General features: G+C 37.2%; 3 protein-coding genes across 6 annotated transcripts; 2 read left to right on the forward strand and 1 right to left on the reverse strand.

The window, feature by feature from the left end:
• Positions 1 to 911: 911 nt before the first annotated feature.
• hmga1b (high mobility group AT-hook 1b) lies at positions 912 to 5,755 on the forward strand. 4 transcript variants are annotated; one of them, XM_043241201.1, is made up of 5 exons: positions 912 to 1,253; positions 1,691 to 1,815; positions 1,975 to 2,052; positions 2,569 to 2,616; positions 3,676 to 5,755. In XM_043241201.1, exons 2-5 carry the CDS (start codon positions 1,726 to 1,728, stop codon positions 3,736 to 3,738), a joined length of 279 nt encoding a protein of 92 aa, XP_043097136.1. In that variant the 5' UTR covers positions 912 to 1,253; positions 1,691 to 1,725; the 3' UTR covers positions 3,739 to 5,755. The 4 variants fall into 4 exon arrangements, with proteins under 4 accessions (XP_043097136.1, XP_043097137.1, XP_043097135.1 ...); XM_043241202.1 differs by having other exon boundaries at positions 912 to 1,243; XM_043241200.1 differs by having other exon boundaries at positions 914 to 1,253; positions 1,715 to 1,815.
• Positions 5,756 to 7,665: 1,910 nt separating this feature from the next.
• On the forward strand, positions 7,666 to 14,781 carry nudt3b (nudix (nucleoside diphosphate linked moiety X)-type motif 3b). The gene is made up of 5 exons (XM_043241735.1): positions 7,666 to 7,969; positions 9,344 to 9,454; positions 10,947 to 10,991; positions 11,069 to 11,153; positions 11,688 to 14,781. The coding sequence occupies exons 1-5, from the start codon at positions 7,871 to 7,873 to the stop codon at positions 11,882 to 11,884; spliced, it is 537 nt and encodes a 178-aa protein (XP_043097670.1). The 5' UTR covers positions 7,666 to 7,870; the 3' UTR covers positions 11,885 to 14,781.
• Positions 14,782 to 15,373: 592 nt separating this feature from the next.
• Positions 15,374 to 17,393, reverse strand: rps10 (ribosomal protein S10). Its single transcript, XM_043241089.1, has 6 exons — positions 17,292 to 17,393; positions 16,338 to 16,487; positions 16,077 to 16,251; positions 15,678 to 15,755; positions 15,539 to 15,594; positions 15,374 to 15,452 (listed from the first exon to the last, which is right to left on the reverse strand). Exons 2-6 carry the CDS (start codon positions 16,485 to 16,487, stop codon positions 15,411 to 15,413), a joined length of 501 nt encoding a protein of 166 aa, XP_043097024.1. The 5' UTR covers positions 17,292 to 17,393; the 3' UTR covers positions 15,374 to 15,410.
• Between the last annotated feature and the right edge of the window lie 594 nt (positions 17,394 to 17,987).

The following is a 17,987-nucleotide window of genomic DNA, read 5'->3' on the forward strand; positions in this document are numbered from 1 at the left end:
TATTTTTTTAGTACCTTATGGCTGTCAGTATGCTTTAAAATGATTGAAATTCATCACAAAATTCACAAATGGTAATTCTTCAAAAATAATTGTAAACAATTGATCTATCTATCTATCTATCTATCTATCTATCTATCTATCTATCTATCTATCTATCTATCTATCCGTCTAATCTATCTGTCTGTCTGTCTATCTTTCAAATTTATTTATTTGAAGCCATGGTTATATTATATTGTATAAAGCAACTAGAATAATTTAGTTTTAATTTATATTAAAATTAAAAGTTATGTAACCTATAATTATTATTATACTTTTTTATATACTTGGTATAAGTAGCTAATTTGCATGGAAGACGTTCTGTCTGTCTATCTATCTATCTATCTGTCTATTTATCTGTCTGTCTGTTATTATTATTATCTATCTATCTATCTATCTATCTATCTATCTGGAAGTCTGTTCTGTCTGTCTGTCTATCTATCTATCTATCTATCTATCTATCTATCTGTCTATATTAATCTGTCTGTCTGTCTATCTATCTATCTATCTGTCTATATATATATGTCTGTCTTTTTGTCTATCTATCTATCTATCTATCTGTCTGTCTCTCTATCTATCTATCTATCTATCTATCTATCTATCTATCTATCTGTCTATTTATCTGTCTATCTATCTATCTATCTATCTATCTATCTATCTATCTATCTATCTATCTATCTATCTATCTATCTATCTATCTATCTATCTATCTACCTCTGCAGTTTCCTTTATTTAGACATGTATTTATTGCGCAGCCGTTCGTACATTATTTTTATTATTTTATTTAAAGAAGCGTGAAGATTCGTGCATTCATTCTATCATTTTTGACTCCTTCCCCTCGAAGGTGATTTCGTAGTTGGCGCCAGTGATTTGTCACAGCCATTATTTGCAGCATACGGCCCGTGAGATCCGCCTCTCTTCCCATCAACCTGCGGCTCATCCCGCTTTTCCATTGGCCTTTTATTCCAGTGACAGGCGGCTATTCCTGAAGCGGCTTTAATCGCATCAATTCCGCGTCTCCCTCGATCCGATCGGAAGCGACAGAGTTAATTTCGCTCTTTTCCGCGCGCAGACGTCTATTTAGCTCGGAATCAGACCGTGCTTTATTGGTAGACGGTCGGTTGCGCTCTAATTCAATCAGCGGCGGATCTCGTTCGGGAGGTGGGGCCAGCGAACGGAACAGCGCGCATCTCGGCGTTATTTTCCAGTAAGTGCATGTAAGTGAACGCTTGGATCTGTTTTAAATGGTTGCACGAGGGCCGTAAAGCTCATTTGCGCGTCCGTCTGTAAGTGCAGCGCGCGCTGTATGGCTTCCATACAGATTTATCGTTGCATAACCTACTGAGCGCCTCGCCTGTGCATCAACACCAGTTATTTTCCAAAGTACCCAGAAGGCTCGCGGACATGAATGCAATTATTAAACTTTATGAGACTGACCCGGAGACCCTCGCTGATGCATGCTTATATAAAAACGATCACAATACATCCTTCCTTTAAACTTAATCTTAAAGTTAATGCATCTAGACGCTTCTATGCTTTCATTAAGTTGTGGTGGTGGGTGTTTAAATAATCAATTCGTTATTAGCTAATGCAGCTGTTGTAAACCTCTATTTTAAGTCACTTTAATCGATAATCGGTTATGCTATCAATTCAGATGGCTTCATTTTCGTTTAAACAGCCAAGAAAAACATGAGTGATTCAGAGAAGCAAGCAGTCTCCCTTAAAGACAAGGGTGGAGTTGAGAAAAGGGGACGAGGAAGACCAAGGAAACATCCAAAGGTATAATATGCATTATTAGTGACGAATAAACCAGTTTATTTTTTGAGAAAAAAGAATATTATAATGCATGGGCCTTTAATTTTTTATTTTAACGATGCAGTAACAGTATAGTTAAAGCATCCCCAGTAACATAATAATCAAGGAAACATTTTCTTGCAGGAGTCTAGCGGGTCGCCAACTGCGAAAAGACCAAGAGGACGGCCGAAAGGCAGCAAAAACAAAGGCCCATCCAAGAGAGTAAGCCTTCTTCTTTTTAATTAACCCACACTATGAATAATTAGCCTCTTTGTGTGTTTATGGCACAGCCGTGTAAATATAGACGCTATTTTTCTCGCCATCGCCGAGTAGTACAACACAGCTGTCTCCGGTTTGCAAACACACAGAGACATATGCATTATTAATTATGAATAGTGTTATGCAGGTTTTTTTCGTTGACAGCTCATCCGCTGACCAAAAGCAGGTGACCCGCTGTTAGCCACTTAGCCCTGAGCACTGCACTGTCAGCTCCCGCTTCAAGAGTCCTCGATGAACTCAATGCCCCCTCCATCTGTTGTCATGAGCAGAAACAGGCTCCCTCTGCTGTGCACTCGCCATGCAGTGCCACACTGGCCTGTGAAAATGATTTGGAAAAAACAGTAGCGCCCTCGGTTTTATCCAACGGTTTAGTCTGGGAGGGCTCATTGCGTTCAACCGAGTGGCAGGTTGTTTTGACGCTTGAAGAATTGTTTGCTAACTTCAGTTTCTGTTCAATAGAAATCATCGGCTTCTGGCAGCAAACCTAAGGGAAAACCGAAGAAAGAGGTACATATTAAAATAATTGTTTGTGCAGAACAATTATATCTTTGTTTGCTTTCTTCTGTGGAGCACAGATTTGGACATTATATTAAAAGAAATAAATTTTAAAAAGTAAAAATTTATAAATAATCAAAAATACATGTAATATCTTTTTAAATAAATTCTAGAGATAAAAAAAAAAAATAATAATAAAAAAAAAAAAAAAATATATATATATATATATATATATATATATATTTATTTACTTTAATCTAGAATCTAAAAGATATTACATGTATTTTTGATTATTTATAAATTTTTGAAAGAATAAATTCTAGATTAAACTATATATATATAGGTTATTTATTAATTTATTTTCAATTATTATATTATTGTTTTTCAGATTAAATTGGCTGTTCAAAAATCTTTATGCATTTTATGCAATATTGCAAATTGAAGTATTGCTGCAAAGTGCATTAAAAGCAGTGCATTAAAAGCACAGAAACCTGTTGAATATATTTAACATGCATCAACCATCAAGTTCTGTGCATAACATTCATGGAGCATAACGGCATGAGAGTAAATAATTAAAATGTTATTAAAATAAATCTTTTCTGCTCACAAATGCTGCATTTATTTGATCACAAATAAATAAAAAGCGGTAATGTGAAATATCATTATTCCATATAACGGATTTCTATTTTAATATGTGTTAAAGTAAGCGCACAAATCGTGAGCTCAATGTGGCTGCTCAACCACAAAAACTATTTGAAGCAGAAAAAGCAAAGTTTGCAAACCACAGCTCCTCGAAACGTCAACAGAGATGACTTTAAATGCAATTTATTCCTGAATTTAAGCATCGCAGTCCTTCGAAAATCATTCTAACTTGTGTTTTTTTGGTAAGCTGTCTCTTTAAATTTTGCATTTCATTTCGAGGTGCGCAGAGCTGATGTGCGAATTTAAAGGTCAAACTGTCTTGCTAAAACCTATTTAAAATGGCATTGTAAATGTCAGATATAGTATGCAAGAGAGAAGCTTTGCTTCCGTGCGTTTTATCCCCCCGATGTTTGATTCTGTTCCACACAGGAAAAGGATAAACCTCAGGACTCGTCTGAGGACGCTGAAGAAGACGACGAGGACGAGCAGTAACAATCTAACCGGAGCACTACCTCATACTCAACCAAACAAACCAACCAACCGTCTGCTCTCCAACCTGTGAATAACGTGGAATGTCAATCGCGTCTTTCTACAGCCACAAAAGGACAGCGATAGATGTAGTATTCTGCATAATACACGTCATTAGATCAAATATAATGTAGAAATCAGAATCACACTGCGTACAAATGTCGCGTGTTTCCGGTTACTTTTACTATATATCTATTGGACTGAGGTGCTTTTCTATTTCTACTTTGTTTGTAGTTACGTTCAGTAATTTGTGTGTCCATGTTGTGGACTAGATTTAGATCGAGCTATTATTTAATGCGTGACATCATGGGCTTAATAGTTCTCGTAGAATGCATTCATTTTGAATGTAGCCGTTTACCGATAACCGGTTACCTAGCTTTTCGTTAGTGTATATTACCGTGCAACCATCAGTGAACAGGTTTTTATATTTTGTAATCGGATATAAGTTACCCAGGCCAGTTTTGAGGGAGCGCGTAGATTTAGCTTGAAGGAACAGTTCGGCCAAAAAAAATGAAAATGCATGCAACGTTCCATCGCTTGGAGTGAATGGGTGCCGTCAGAACGAGAGCCCGAACGGCTGGTGAAAACCAATCCACACCACTGCAGTCCATCAGTTACCATCTTGAGAAGCAGAAAGTTACGCGTTCGTAAGAGACAGATGCGTCATTAGAGCGTTTTAACTCCAAAATGTTGCTTTTAGTTCAAATCTAATTCACAATATAGCCTCCTCCGGTGAAAAGGTCTTATGTCAGGAGAGAGATATGTAAAGGTCAAACGCAAATGTTTACAAAAACATGAAAAATAGAGCATTTCTAAACGAGGCGTGGGTGGATTTTGGTCTCATTCTGACGGCACCCATTCACTGCACCACATCAGTGAACAAGTAATGCAAAATTTCTGAGAAACAAGAATCAAACTACGCCAATCCACGTCTTGGACGGCCCGAGGAGGATTTTTTTGGGTGAACTATTCCTTTGAATGCAGCTTATGTGACGTTTTCCGCTAGAATCCCCAGGAATCAGCATTGAGGACAATAGCAAAGGTTTGCATTTGGACGTATAATTCTGTGTTCGTTCGTACTTGTCGCTATTGAAGTTCATGGAGATATTGTTCGATTCGAAGCCATCGCTGACACCGACCTTGCGGGTACAAATTGCACTTTGAAACTGATTCGCAGAAAACAGGCGTCTTTGCTGGTGTATCGAGTTAGAAGACATTCCAGCTAACACTACTGATTTTTATGAATTCGGCACAGCACTTTGTGTTTCTCACACAGGCAAAAAGAGGTTTAAGGATAATCACGTGCTTGGCTTATAGAAGTGGTTCTCAGGTGGTTTTGCTTCAGGACGCCATCAAGTGGTGACTCAAGGTACCAAAAAGTAAAGTAAAAAATCCTTAACCGATCATCGAAATGTATGGATATCACCAATAATACCTAACATTCACAAACCACCTTCTTACAGCGTTTCCTCCAAGGACTGTTTGCATCACAGGTCTCAGCTCAAGGTTCTCCACACCCAAGTGCTTTTGGAATATTTCTTTCAAAACGATTTTATTTTGATCATCCAGCCGCGTGCATGACAGATCACAACAGTGACGATAAGCTGTGCTTCTCAAGGATTCAGATTTATTCTTTTCAGGGTCCCTGCAAAAATGACATTAACTCCCTTGACATACACGCGTTGAGCAAAAGTGCAATCTAAATTATAGCCTATATGAGTCCTCATCTTCTGAAATGTTCACCTCAGGTATTACGGTGTCATGAACAGACAGCAAAAGCCCAAGACAGCGTCAATCCCTTCGGTGGTAGAAATAGCCTTTATTCTGCAGAGATTGTCCGTGTAGCAGTAAATAGCCCACAGAGGCATACGGTGTGCATTTTATTAATACAATATTAGAGTTATAAAACGTGTATTAGATTTATAGACTTTATTTGTATGTATAGTGTGTGTTGATCTTAATAAAAAAATACTTTTTCAAATTGTTTTGTGGTTCATACGCAGTTTTATGCTAAAATAATTGATTATTATATCATAATAATTAACATAATTATGTTTAAAAAACGACAACGGCGAACTGAATAATAGAAAATTAATTTAATTGAGAATTTTGTTTACTTTTTTATGTTTATGAGGTATTAATATTTGTCTTAATATTTGATGGATCTGTATATAGCTGTTGTTGTTTATTAGTATATTAATTTTTATCACTGTAATTTTGAGAAATGTGTTAGCCTAATATTTACAGTACTGTATAGTTTAATCAAATCTAAATGCGATTAATAGTATTGTAACAGTCATTGTTAATTTAACGGTTTAAAGTTTCAATAAAAAAACGTAAAATACTGTAAATAATTTTCTTTAAAAATACCGATTAGATTAATTTAATAATGTTTTAATTGCTAATGTATCGTCAATTAATAAGTAACAAAATTAATAAAACGAATTATTATTATTATTATTACAGTTTTTCTCAATTGCTTTGGCTCAATTCTCGAATGAAATTTTAATTTTTCAAAACAATAAGTTCAGATCTCTAAACAATTAGCTTCTTGTTCACATCAGATTAGAATTTCTTATTGATTTGAGCAAATTGCAAATGCTTTGGCACATGTGCGCAAACAGTAAGTACAATTGTCTGCATTTTTGCACAAAAATTAATTGCATATGGCTTGTTGATCAAAACTGATCAGACGATTCTCACTTTAACTGTCAAACTCTTCATAACTTTTCAATCCTTTTTCATTGTGTAAGCCATCACACTCAAAACGATCCATTCAGTTATGAAAAGTTAGTATACATACATGTATATTCTATAAATATCTGTCATTGACATTGTTTGTAATGTCTGATATTTGGCTAATGACCTCTAATTGCAACACAATTTGAATCAACCAATCAACCAATTAATTCAACCATGTAACCCATCAAGTTTGGGAGCATATATATGTAGATTGCCTACAGCACAATCACTACCATTTTTTTTTTTTTTTGGAAAATGGAGGACTTCCACAACCCTGAACTGCAGCAACATGCTCGTAGAAGAGCAATTGGAAGACGTGTAAGAATACGTGGTGGTGGTGTTAGAGGAAGACACAATAGAGGAAGAGGTGGAAATAGAAGAGTCAGAGTCTCTGTTGAATGCCATGAATGCTGCATGTGAGGACATCACAGCTGATCATTGCAGGGGATGGGTACGGCATTCAAGGAGATTTTTTCCCCGGTGCATTGCAATGGAAAACATCAGATGTGATGTTGATGAAAATCTTTGGCCTGACCAACAAGAGCGACAGGATGTCCACCAAGAATAATTTTTTTTCTTCTTCTCATGGGTGTTATTTTGCATTTGTGGTAACGTAAGACATCTGAAATGTACAGTAATTGGACGAGCAAGATTTCCGATTACATGTAGTGCATTACAAAAATAAATGTACTGTATAAATACAAATGTTCATATACTTTTTTTTTCTATGTACTATTGACTGTTCTCAACAAATATCAGTTTTGTTTTGTTTTTTGTTTGTTTTACTAAAACCTTAATTTCCATGGTTGAGTGCCATGGTGAAAAAACAGCTAAACATTTTGACCAGCGTGGCTCACACAATGACAAAAATACTTTATATTTTGGTGGCCTTGGCCAAATGACTGACAAGATAACTAGGTTTTGAAGCATGAATGAAAAGTTTTGGGTGACTAACTACATTTTGCAGACATGCAATAGAGTTCTGAAGTTCCAGCAAACAGTTTTGACATTTGCACTAACAGTTTAGAGAAAGTTAAGACTGTTTTGAAAAATGTGCCAAAGCAATTGAGAAAAACTGTAATAACAACAAGGGGTTGATTTGCGGGATTTCCTATTCTCGAAGAGCAACTACGTGCGTTCTTTGTGTCTGCGCGGCGCAGCTTGCGCACATCACGTAGCGGTTTCGATAATGGCGTCCGTCTCCGAGATGCGCTCGGCTTCGGAAAAATGAAGCGCAGAAGAGCTGACTTCCAGTGATCGACGCGACGCGGGGTTTCCATTCGCACGCGGACTTTGCCTCACTCGCCGCGCGACAGGTTCAGGTTCCGATCTCAGTCGCGACGCGCAGCCCGAGATGATGAAGCTGAAGTCGAACCAAACGCGCACCTACGATGGGGACGGGTTCAAGAAGCGGGCCGCCTGCCTGTGCTTCAGGAACGACACCGAGCAGGAGGTGAGACGCGCCGCGGGAGAACGCGCGACCCGCCTGTCAGCGCGGATCTTTAACTTAGCCGTTTGTTAGCAGCGTGCTATCAGCGGTTAGCCCGGGGCTGGTTAGCGGGAGCTGGCCTAGCGTTAAGCGACGCGACGAGCGTTAATCAACCGAAGCGCGCGACTCGCTGACAGCTTGATTGATTTACTGAGATCGCGTGATGGTTAAAATCGCGTTAGCCGACGATCAAAACCGACAAAAGAGCAAGAAAATGCAAGTGCTACGACTCGGTTAGCTTGTGTGCTAAATCTCGAATAAAGTACTGTAACGATAAATCCGATGAACGTTTGAAATACGTACCACCGTGTCCGTTACCATGGTGTTCTTTGAAGGTATTCCTAGAACTAAGTACTGTGGAGAGACCATGGTACGATAAGGTAATACTATAGTACTTTCAAATATACCGTGGTACTGAAATTCGCACGTTTTATGTATATGGAATATGTCTAAATATGTCTAAAATAACATGGTATTACCATATTTTGAGCAATGCTAACATAAATTAGCATAGCGTTCCTCAATAGTACCGTTGCTTACAAACAAGTACTATGGTAATGCTAGTTAAAAGGCCTACTTTGAAATGTGCGTGATTTGTCAAAGGTACATGCATTTGATTACATCATTTAAAAAGCATAATTAAGGGCCTTGTTTAGTTCGTTAAAGGATTTATAATGGTGTGCAAGCAAAATACACAACATTTGGATTTGCATTGCTTTGTGACGATTACTTAAATGCAATTGTATACATTAATTATAATAAATTAATTATAATAGTATTTTTTTGTTACTTTATTTACTTTTTTTATCGTTTACGATGCTTTGCTTCCAGTTATATTTACGTACTAAATAAAGTGAGATACTGGATATATTTTTATAGTGTTTATCATTTTTAGTATAGCTATTCATTAATGTTGTTTTATTTGCATGTTAATCGGTTATGGGTGTTTTTTTTTTCATAATTTGTAAGAAATGTGTAACTAGTATTTATTCACCAACTAAAATTACAGTACTTTTATTATATTTGATTAATGACCTTTTATTAATAAATAATAAAATGTTTTTAATTATGCATTTATTTAACATGCATATTTTTATTTAAAAAAAATATATATATATATATATATATATATATATATATATATATATATATATATTTTTTTTTTTTTTTTTTTTTTTTTTTATTTATGCATTTATACTGATGCATATATTTAGAAATAAGCATTTGTGACAACATTTCAGAAACGGTTTATTTCTACGAAAATCTTGCCGAAATGCCGGTGGCGATCGTTTCTCGGCGGTTCGACAGGCTGAACGCTCGTGAAATGTTTCCTCGCAGGTGTTGCTGGTGAGCAGCAGCAGATATCCGGACAAATGGATCGTGCCCGGAGGAGGAATGGAGCCCGAGGAAGAGCCCAACGTCGCTGCTGCCCGAGAAGTCTGCGAAGAGGTTTGACTTTGATCTCTAGGTTTATCCATGAAACGGATCATCGTTTTTAATAAGCATCATAATCAGCTGTGCATCACAAAAAGCGTCTCGCGTAGTAGATATATATCACAAGTTTACATGATTTTCGGTAGATTATTTTTTTTTGGCTAATAATGTGGATAATGTACATACAATTTAAATGCACACACGTTTTTGTACAGCGTTTAAAATTCAGTATCATTCAATTTTAGCATTTGATCATTTTAATATGGCCAAATATCATCTGATTCATCGGCTGATCACCTTGCACCTCGTGTTTTTGGACCGATCCGTCGTGCAAAAGCGGAAACTCTAGGTTTTCTCGCCGCTGACGCTTAACCCGTGGGCTTTCTCGTAAAGAGAAGTGATAATGCTCCGTCAGCTGAGATCCTCCGTACTCTCTCACTTCTTCTGGCCGTCTGACAGATGTGTCGCTCATTCTGCCGGGACGATCGCCTTACAGTTTTAAAGGGCATTACGCTCAGATTAAGAGCTGCTCTTCACACCTCCGCTGCCAGACAGTAGCCGCACGCTATAAACGTCCCATGAAGCAATATCACATGCGTTCGAATTAACCGCAGATGCGGGATCGTCCCGAAGTCTGAGAGCAGACGGAAACATTTTTAAATGCAATGTTGTGATGTTAAAATAGCAAAGAATATTCTGCATTATATTCTGATTTTCTGTAGTTTCACATGTTCTTTGGATCTCAAGTAATGCTCATCAGGCCAATTATGCTATTAAATAATATATATATATATATATATATATATATATATATATATATATATATATATATATATATATATATATATATATATATATATTATATATTTATATATTATATATATATATATATATATATATATATATATATATATGTGTGTGTATATGTAATATTTATTTATATTTATTATAATTATTATTATTATTAATAATAATAAATTTATTTTTATTTTATTGACAGAGAGAGAAGTCAAATACTTATAAATTAACAAGGATGCATTACTTTGATCAGAAGAGCAGAAAAAAAAATAAAAATAAAATAAAACCGTAGTTATATTAAATAACAATTTTCACTAAGGGTCTAAGACATTTGGACCGTGGCTATATAATCAAGACTAAATTTAGACCATGTTTGATGACAATCTACTCAAGTTGAGGTCAGCGCCATGTTGTGTGCATGACATTTGGCCTAAATAGTGTGGTGATGGATCGCTATCACTCAGGACGGGTGTAGACTGTCACAGTCTGAAGAATGCCTTCATGTCGCTGTCGACATGCTGTCCTGCTTGTTTTCACCACTTCTCTTTTCCTGACCTCGAAAACGTATCAGCTGTCAAATTCTCGCTCGCTTATGAATGCGTCCGTCATTGGTTCTTCCTTGAGGACGGTAAACCGAAGGCCCCTCTCATGTCACTGTCAAATAATATTAAAAAACGTAATGACTTTTCCCTCGTCCGTTGTCTTACAGGCTGGTGTCAAGGGCACTTTAGGAAGACTAGTAGGAATATTTGAGGTAAGTACTGTAAGAAAGTCATTCTGTAAAAGTGTCGTGCTGCTCGTCTTTTAAATAACGTTTGCTTTTCTGTTTAGAATCGAGATAGGAAACACAGAACGTACGTCTACGTTCTCATCGTAACTGAAGTTCTAGAAGATTGGGAGGATTCTGTAAACATTGGTTAGTGCTTCACAAAAATACGCTAGTTATTCTCCATTTATTTACTAAAAATCCGTCAAAGCAGCATTATTATTACAATGTCAAATATCAATTTTTAAGTTGAAAATATTGTAAAACGTAATTGATTTCTGCGATAAAAGCTGAATTTTCAGTAACACTTTGCAGTAAGGTGGCATTCGTTAGCATCAGTTAATCTATTAACTAACGTAAACAGCCGTTCATAGTTTATTCACGTTAGTTCACAGTGCTTTAACTAATGTTAACACACTTGTGATTTTACTTGTGCATTAGGAAATGCTGAAATTAGTTAAGCGTTGCAGAATTTTCAGCATCGTCTTGCATGATGAATAGAAATCGTTCTAAAATGCTGATTTCCTGCATCAGTGTTGAAAACCGTCGTGCTGCTTCATAGTTTGATGAAAATAATTTTTCAGCGAGCATGCGTGTGAAAATGTTACGTTTTGTACAGCCGTTATCGAACAATTCGTCTCATGACACCTGCTTATCCTTTTTTTCGTTTCTTTGTTTCGACAGGGAGAAAAAGGGAATGGTTCAAAATCGAAGATGCCATAGAAGTGTTGCAGTGTCACAAACCGGTGCAGGCCACTTACTTCGCGGCCCTACAGGAAGGCTGTCTGAACAGTAACGGGACGCCCCTTGTGGCCACGATAGGCGGAGACCTGTCGCCCACCTACAGCATTAATCAGAGCTCCGTCTCTGACATCAGATAACTAATGCAAAACATAGACACTCCGGATGCTCTCACTTTCATTACCCTATCCTTCTTTTTCTTTAAAAAAAAACGGCTTGCCAAGGCTTTCGAGCACCGAGATGGTGGCGCAGACATCGAGCGCTGGCCGAATATTCGAAACTATTTTGTAAATGTAATACTTTTTTGTTGTTGTTGTTGTCGTCGTTTCTGCTTTGTCCCATCTAATCCTCCTTTCATGCGGACTGTTGCATGAAACCCGCGTCCGCTTCGGCGGCCCAAGTGTGAGATTTAAACGAACGCGAGAGCTACCTTTTACCGTTGTGGTGTAAAAATCCACACATGGCGCGTCGGCACGCGGCTTTCGGTATTTTTACACGTTCGATTTCCTCCGCGCGCGTATGTGTGAACGATTTTTCTGTCGGCTCTCTTTCGGCGGTTGCGAGAGGAAACGTTTAGTCTTCTGAATGGTAGAACTGTGAGAAGTTGATTTTTTTGTTTTTTGCATGAACACTGGTATTTATTTGTCTTACGAGTTTGCGTGATGCGATGAACGTTTAACCTGTACTTACCCTTTTTCTGTCTTGCCATCTTGTAAATAACTTGTGGGCCTGCAAAAACGTATTTAATTTATACTAGTACCTGATTAGACTGGAGCGCATTTCTACAAGCGCACACCTTTTTTTTCCCCCAAGCCGCTGAGGCTTGAAGGACTTTAAATTTATTATTCCAAACCTTACAATGAATCCTGTGTGTGATTTTGTGCCGTTAGCAAGCACCAATTCGTTCGGACGTTATTTCTGTTGTTCCGGTTGGTGATGCATAAACGAAACAGACTGTGTATGATTTGGCAGGTCGTTGTTGTGCTGTGATGGTTTTCTGTAGCACTTTTTAAAATCAACATGAAAACAAAACGGACTCAATTTGCTTTTGAAATATTTTCCTGGTTTCGTCGGCACACCGTATTGTGCAAACGCAATCCCATTCTGGTATGAAACGGCCACTTTTCATGATGCACTCACTTCCAGACGGATTGAAGACTCATTTCATTTGTTCCTCACAATACGTTATGCATTTTACAGACGTTAAAACGGGTTGCACGTACCATGTTGATTTTAAGCAGTGCCACGGTAGATAGATTGCACGGTTAAATCAAAAAGGAAATCAATTTCACTTCGATTTTCAAAGCAATCTGCTGAAAAAAAAAACTATCACTATTATGTTTCCTGGCAGATTCAAAAATCTTCATGAACAACCTGAAATCACGATGGCTTTTTACTTTCTCAAGGTGTTATAGAGCATGATTCATTTCAGTTCAATAATGAGTTGAACTTCAATTGAAATTAAACCACTTTTTGTTCTCTTAGGGAACTTACTGAAATATATCAGAATAGTTCACCCCAAATAATCGGCCATTATTTACTTCTCCTCAAATTGTCTGTATGAGCTCCTTTTTTTCCATTGAGCACAAAAGATAAAGTATTTGGAAGAATACCGTAAACTAAACAATTGACGGTAGCCATTGCCTTATATGGGATTTTAAAAATATGTAATTACGGAAGTCAATAGACCATCAGCTAATTATTCTATTGTTGTGCTCAACAGCAGATAAAATCTCATACAGGTGACTGAATTTTATTTTTCTGATTTAAATAGACCCTCTAAAGTAGAATGGGTTTCATTTGAGCTGTTAGCAGATGTTTACATTTCGTTAATACCATAACGACTCTCGAATGACAACTAAAGAGCTATATCTGTGGATGTTTATATAGCTTTTTTTGCACAAAGCTAGCTCTAGTCTGCTCTAGGAGAGTTTTCACTACTTTTTTATGCTTCATCTTCCCTTAGTATACTATTAATATTCTTCCGACGGTCGCTGAAGGCGTTTTCTGTACTTCAGGTCCTGCCGATTTGGTGGTTCTGACCTCTCGGCCTTTTTAGAAACGACCATATCATCATCTACGACTCGTTTAAACATTTCTTTTGATATGTCTTGGAAGCCGAACTGTGCGCGCAATACTGTGAATCTTGAGCCACTGTAGTTAGCGAGGCGTTTTGGTGTCTTTCAATCGCTCTTGTACAGATCAAACCATCAAATTCCAGCGCTCGTCATTGTTATGTATAGATATGGTACACGCTAGGTCGGGCGATTTTAATTTTCTCAAGACTGAACCGTGTTTTGCTCCTCTGGGAGTTTTAAGTGCATTTACGATGCAAGATCCTTATGAAGTACAATTCAGATTTCTTTTTATTGTCAGATCGCAAGATGAGCGATGATGAACCCAAGATCTAAATCGTGAATGAACATAGGTTTATCAGTGATTTGTTTACATGCCTTTAATATCCGTCAACACTAACGTCATTGATTTTGCAGCTGATGGCAAGTTTTCTCTTTCACTTTTAGTGTAGCATGCAATAGCAAATCTGGTCCGTTTTCCTGATTGATGATGATGGCCATGCTAACGTACCCTTCTTTCAGCGGCATATTAAAAACTTTTTGACTCGTGTAGTAAGTGGAAGTGGCTTTGGCTGGGTCTGTGGCCGATCGTTGCTGTGAATGACCTTCTCGAGCAAAGCGGTCTCCTACAAAACAAGGACGTGAAATCTGAACTGCTGCATTTGAAGTAGATCACGGACCACGTGAAATACTCGAACATCTCACGGAAAAGCACCTTAAATTTGCCCTGCTTGTGACTCTGAATGTAAACTTGGGTAAAAGGCTCAGCCTGTTGCAGTTGGTTTAAATGGGAAGCTGGAACTGTGACTGAAATCTCTCAACGCTCAGAATCAAAAGCTGTGAGACTAGTTCCACAGCTGTACCCTTCACTGGAATATTTTGCTCTTTCATTTTGGGATTGTGAAATCAACCAGTTCAAGAATGTAATATAAATGTGCCAACTAATAAACACCAGTATTTCACCTCTCTGTTTCAGTGACTTCATTCCACGAGCTAATTTTGTAATGCTTTAACATGCCAAATATTCAGATTTACGTTAAAAAGGATGTCAAACTATGTACATAAAAAAAACGTTTTTTCATGCGTGATGGACCAAAGGAAGTGGGTAATATTAAATACTCGCTCATCCAAAAAATTGTGAATTATTACTAAACTCCAGTTTGTTCTTTCATAAGAATAGATGGATCAAATAACTTGTAATCTTGTAAAGTGAAAAGCTGCATAACTAAGAAACAAATCTTCAAGCTACTCTAAACAACTCAAATGAGTTTATAAATGCTTCCTCTAGTGAAAAAGAAAGCCCATTTTCCTCCCAAAATACACATATTTAAGATTATTATAACTTCTAATTGAGACTAGATGACTTATTTCACCGGAGAAACCAATATTACAGACTCCTATTTAGCAGCAAATGGCTTAATGAAGTTTTCAGAAAATATATTTTGGATGGAAAACTTCCTATAAAAAAAAAAAAAAAAAAAAAAAAAAAAAATAGCTGAACGCATTACCAAGTACCTGCAAACCAATATCTGAACACAAAGTCGGACACAGAAGCACCTTTGAACCTTTATTGTACAGATAATGTGGAAAATCACTGTGGCTGTTGTCCTCGCCCACGGCCAAAACCACCTCTCTGAAAACGCAAAAGGTGAGCGTCAGTTGCGTCTACGTAATCGTTCGGAGTCGTGCATTTAAAAGCGGCGTACAAGCGATACTTACAAACTGGAACTCTGTGGCAGCACCCGCTCCAGCCTCGGCCTTCTTGTCTGCACCAGCTGCGGGAAGAAGAGCGTTTAACACAATGCCGCACGGAGGCTAAAGATTATGCAGATGATGACGGTATGTATGATGTACGTACGCTGAGCCGCAGACCGTCTGTAAGCATCTCTGTCTCCCTCGCCACGGGCCAGACGAGCCGGTCTCTCTCCCTCAAGACCTGAAAACGCAGTCGCACTTCAGTCAGGGTCTTTGAAATCAATTGCAGCACACGCTGAATGACATCTAGCATTGGCAACCTTTTATCAGCTCAGCGCCAAAAACTATTAAAAGTGGTTAAAGCACTACATTCGAGCTCTTTATAAGCCATAATATAGCTTTCTGGTAATAAATTTAGTGCATGGGATGACTACTTCCATTGTCTAAATTGCATGGAAAAAGCTCTGGATTTTTCTCAAAATGTGTTGCATGGGAAATCATGGAGGTAAAAATCACCTTTTTTTAATTTTGAAATGTTTAAGGAGGAACACGAGGCTCTTACCCTTGGGACGGGGTCTGGCGGTCTCGGGGCGGGTCTGGCGGCGGAGGGTGGCAGGAACGATCTCCGGGGGCAGGTGGAGGAAGTCCCGCAGGTACTGGATGCCCTCATTGGTCAGGTACCAGTAGAAGTGGCGCCAAGCAAACTGCTCTTTGACGTACCCGCATGACTTCAGAGACTGTGAAGGTAAAAGCGTTTTAATATACACATCCGCGTATCACTAACCGCTCCACGTTCGTTTCTTGAGCGACGGTTGGGACTCGCCTGCATGGCCTTCATCACGTGAAGGTTGGGTACGTTTTTGTCAGCGAGCTCTGGGTGTTTTGCGAGATGCACATCTTTTTTGGCCACCATGACGCCCTCTTTGAAGAGGAGCTCATAGATAGCGACGCGGTTCTTCTTGGGCATCAACATCTACAAAAACAGAACAAGTATGTGTAAAACAAGTATTATATAAAGTGTGTGTTCATATTTATGCTTTAAGCAAACACTTATCCACCGTAACTTCAATGATGTCAGGTTTATTATATTAAGGAGCAAGATTAAGAAAAAATTCAAGTGCTTATGTCAGAGACCAGTTTTCCTAAAAACAACATATCAGACTTCCAGTACTCAAATTTTGAAGTGGTATTCTTTAACATCTTATAATTGCCTTTTGCGTAATATAAGTGATAAACAATACCTTAGAAGTTCCTTAAAAGCACCCTATTACTATTAAAACATCCCTGAGGCGAAGTACAGCCACATACGAGACCTGCTGTGGCACCACAGCGATGATATCACGATATTAAAATGTACATATTAAAAACACTCAAATATCGTGATAAAGCCATGGTCAAAAGTCATTATAGCATGGCAACTTTTGTCAGCGCTGACATCCTGCGCGGTCCTGAAGAGACTTAGCATGCTAAGCGCGTTCATGTGCACACAATAGCGGCTTCGGTAGCTTTTTCGCACTTATGTTCAGTTACACCGACAACTATACCTTTATTTGCGTTTATTTTAATATCCTGTGTTACTATATTGACCCATAGCGAGTCGCGAACGACGCAGGCGCGCATCCCGCCTAATATATAGTGTTTTCCGCACGCGCACTTCTTCAAGATTAGCATATATTCATCGTAAGGATTTATTTGACTAGAATTCATGTGAAACAACGCATCGAACAGTAAGATGATTAAGATTTTGAACGGATTTTCGGCTCTTGTTTCGGCCTACCTTTACGCTTGCTGAGAGACCGGAGCCGGAAAGAACGTCTTCAGCTCTACTTCCTGTATTATTTCGCAGCGCTTTATACAGACTCGCGTGAAGCGTGAAGCGCCAGCTAGTGTACTGGAGAGGCTTTTAATTTGTCACAATTTGTTAATAAGTAATAATTATGGGAAAAAAATCAAACATTACTAAACGGATATATATATATATATATATATATATATATATATATATATATATATATATATATATATATATATATATATATATATATATATATATATATATATATATATATATATATATATATATATATATATATATATATATATATTAATTATATATATATATATATATATATATATATATATATATATATATATATATATATATACTATATATATATATATATTATCTGAATACAAGGATATATTAAATATATATATATATATATATATATATATTATATATAATATATATATATATATATTATATCTTAATCTATTAATATTATATATTATATTTATTATATAAAGCATTTCTTAAGTTAATTTAATTTATATTATATACTAGTAATTATTTCTGTATTTTTTCTCTACTAATAAATCGAATGCATGCTGTCTGTGCTCATTCATTGTAGTTGCATGGAAAACGGTGACCGGTAAAATTCAGACATCGGCTGTTTCGACTGTAAATACTGTC

This window comes from Puntigrus tetrazona, chromosome 6 (genome assembly GCF_018831695.1).
Source record: "Puntigrus tetrazona isolate hp1 chromosome 6, ASM1883169v1, whole genome shotgun sequence".
NCBI classification, from domain to species: domain Eukaryota; kingdom Metazoa; phylum Chordata; class Actinopteri; order Cypriniformes; family Cyprinidae; genus Puntigrus; species Puntigrus tetrazona.

Coding starts and splice junctions, on each gene's coding strand:
- rps10 (XM_043241089.1), bottom strand. CDS start 16,487: ATGTTGATGCCCAAGAAGAACCGCGTCGCTATCTATGAGCTCCTCTTC. Junction 16,252..16,337: donor ACGTGATGAAGGCCATGCAG/GCGAGTCCCAAC, acceptor TTACCTTCACAG/TCTCTGAAGTCATGCGGGTA. Junction 15,453..15,538: donor CTGCCACAGAGTTCCAGTTT/GTAAGTATCGCT, acceptor TTGCGTTTTCAG/AGAGGTGGTTTTGGCCGTGG.
- hmga1b (XM_043241201.1), top strand. CDS start 1,726: ATGAGTGATTCAGAGAAGCAAGCAGTCTCCCTTAAAGACAAGGGTGGA. Junction 1,816..1,974: donor GACCAAGGAAACATCCAAAG/GTATAATATGCA, acceptor ATTTTCTTGCAG/GAGTCTAGCGGGTCGCCAAC. Junction 2,617..3,675: donor AGGGAAAACCGAAGAAAGAG/GTACATATTAAA, acceptor TGTTCCACACAG/GAAAAGGATAAACCTCAGGA.
- nudt3b (XM_043241735.1), top strand. CDS start 7,871: ATGATGAAGCTGAAGTCGAACCAAACGCGCACCTACGATGGGGACGGG. Junction 7,970..9,343: donor GGAACGACACCGAGCAGGAG/GTGAGACGCGCC, acceptor GTTTCCTCGCAG/GTGTTGCTGGTGAGCAGCAG. Junction 9,455..10,946: donor CCCGAGAAGTCTGCGAAGAG/GTTTGACTTTGA, acceptor GTTGTCTTACAG/GCTGGTGTCAAGGGCACTTT.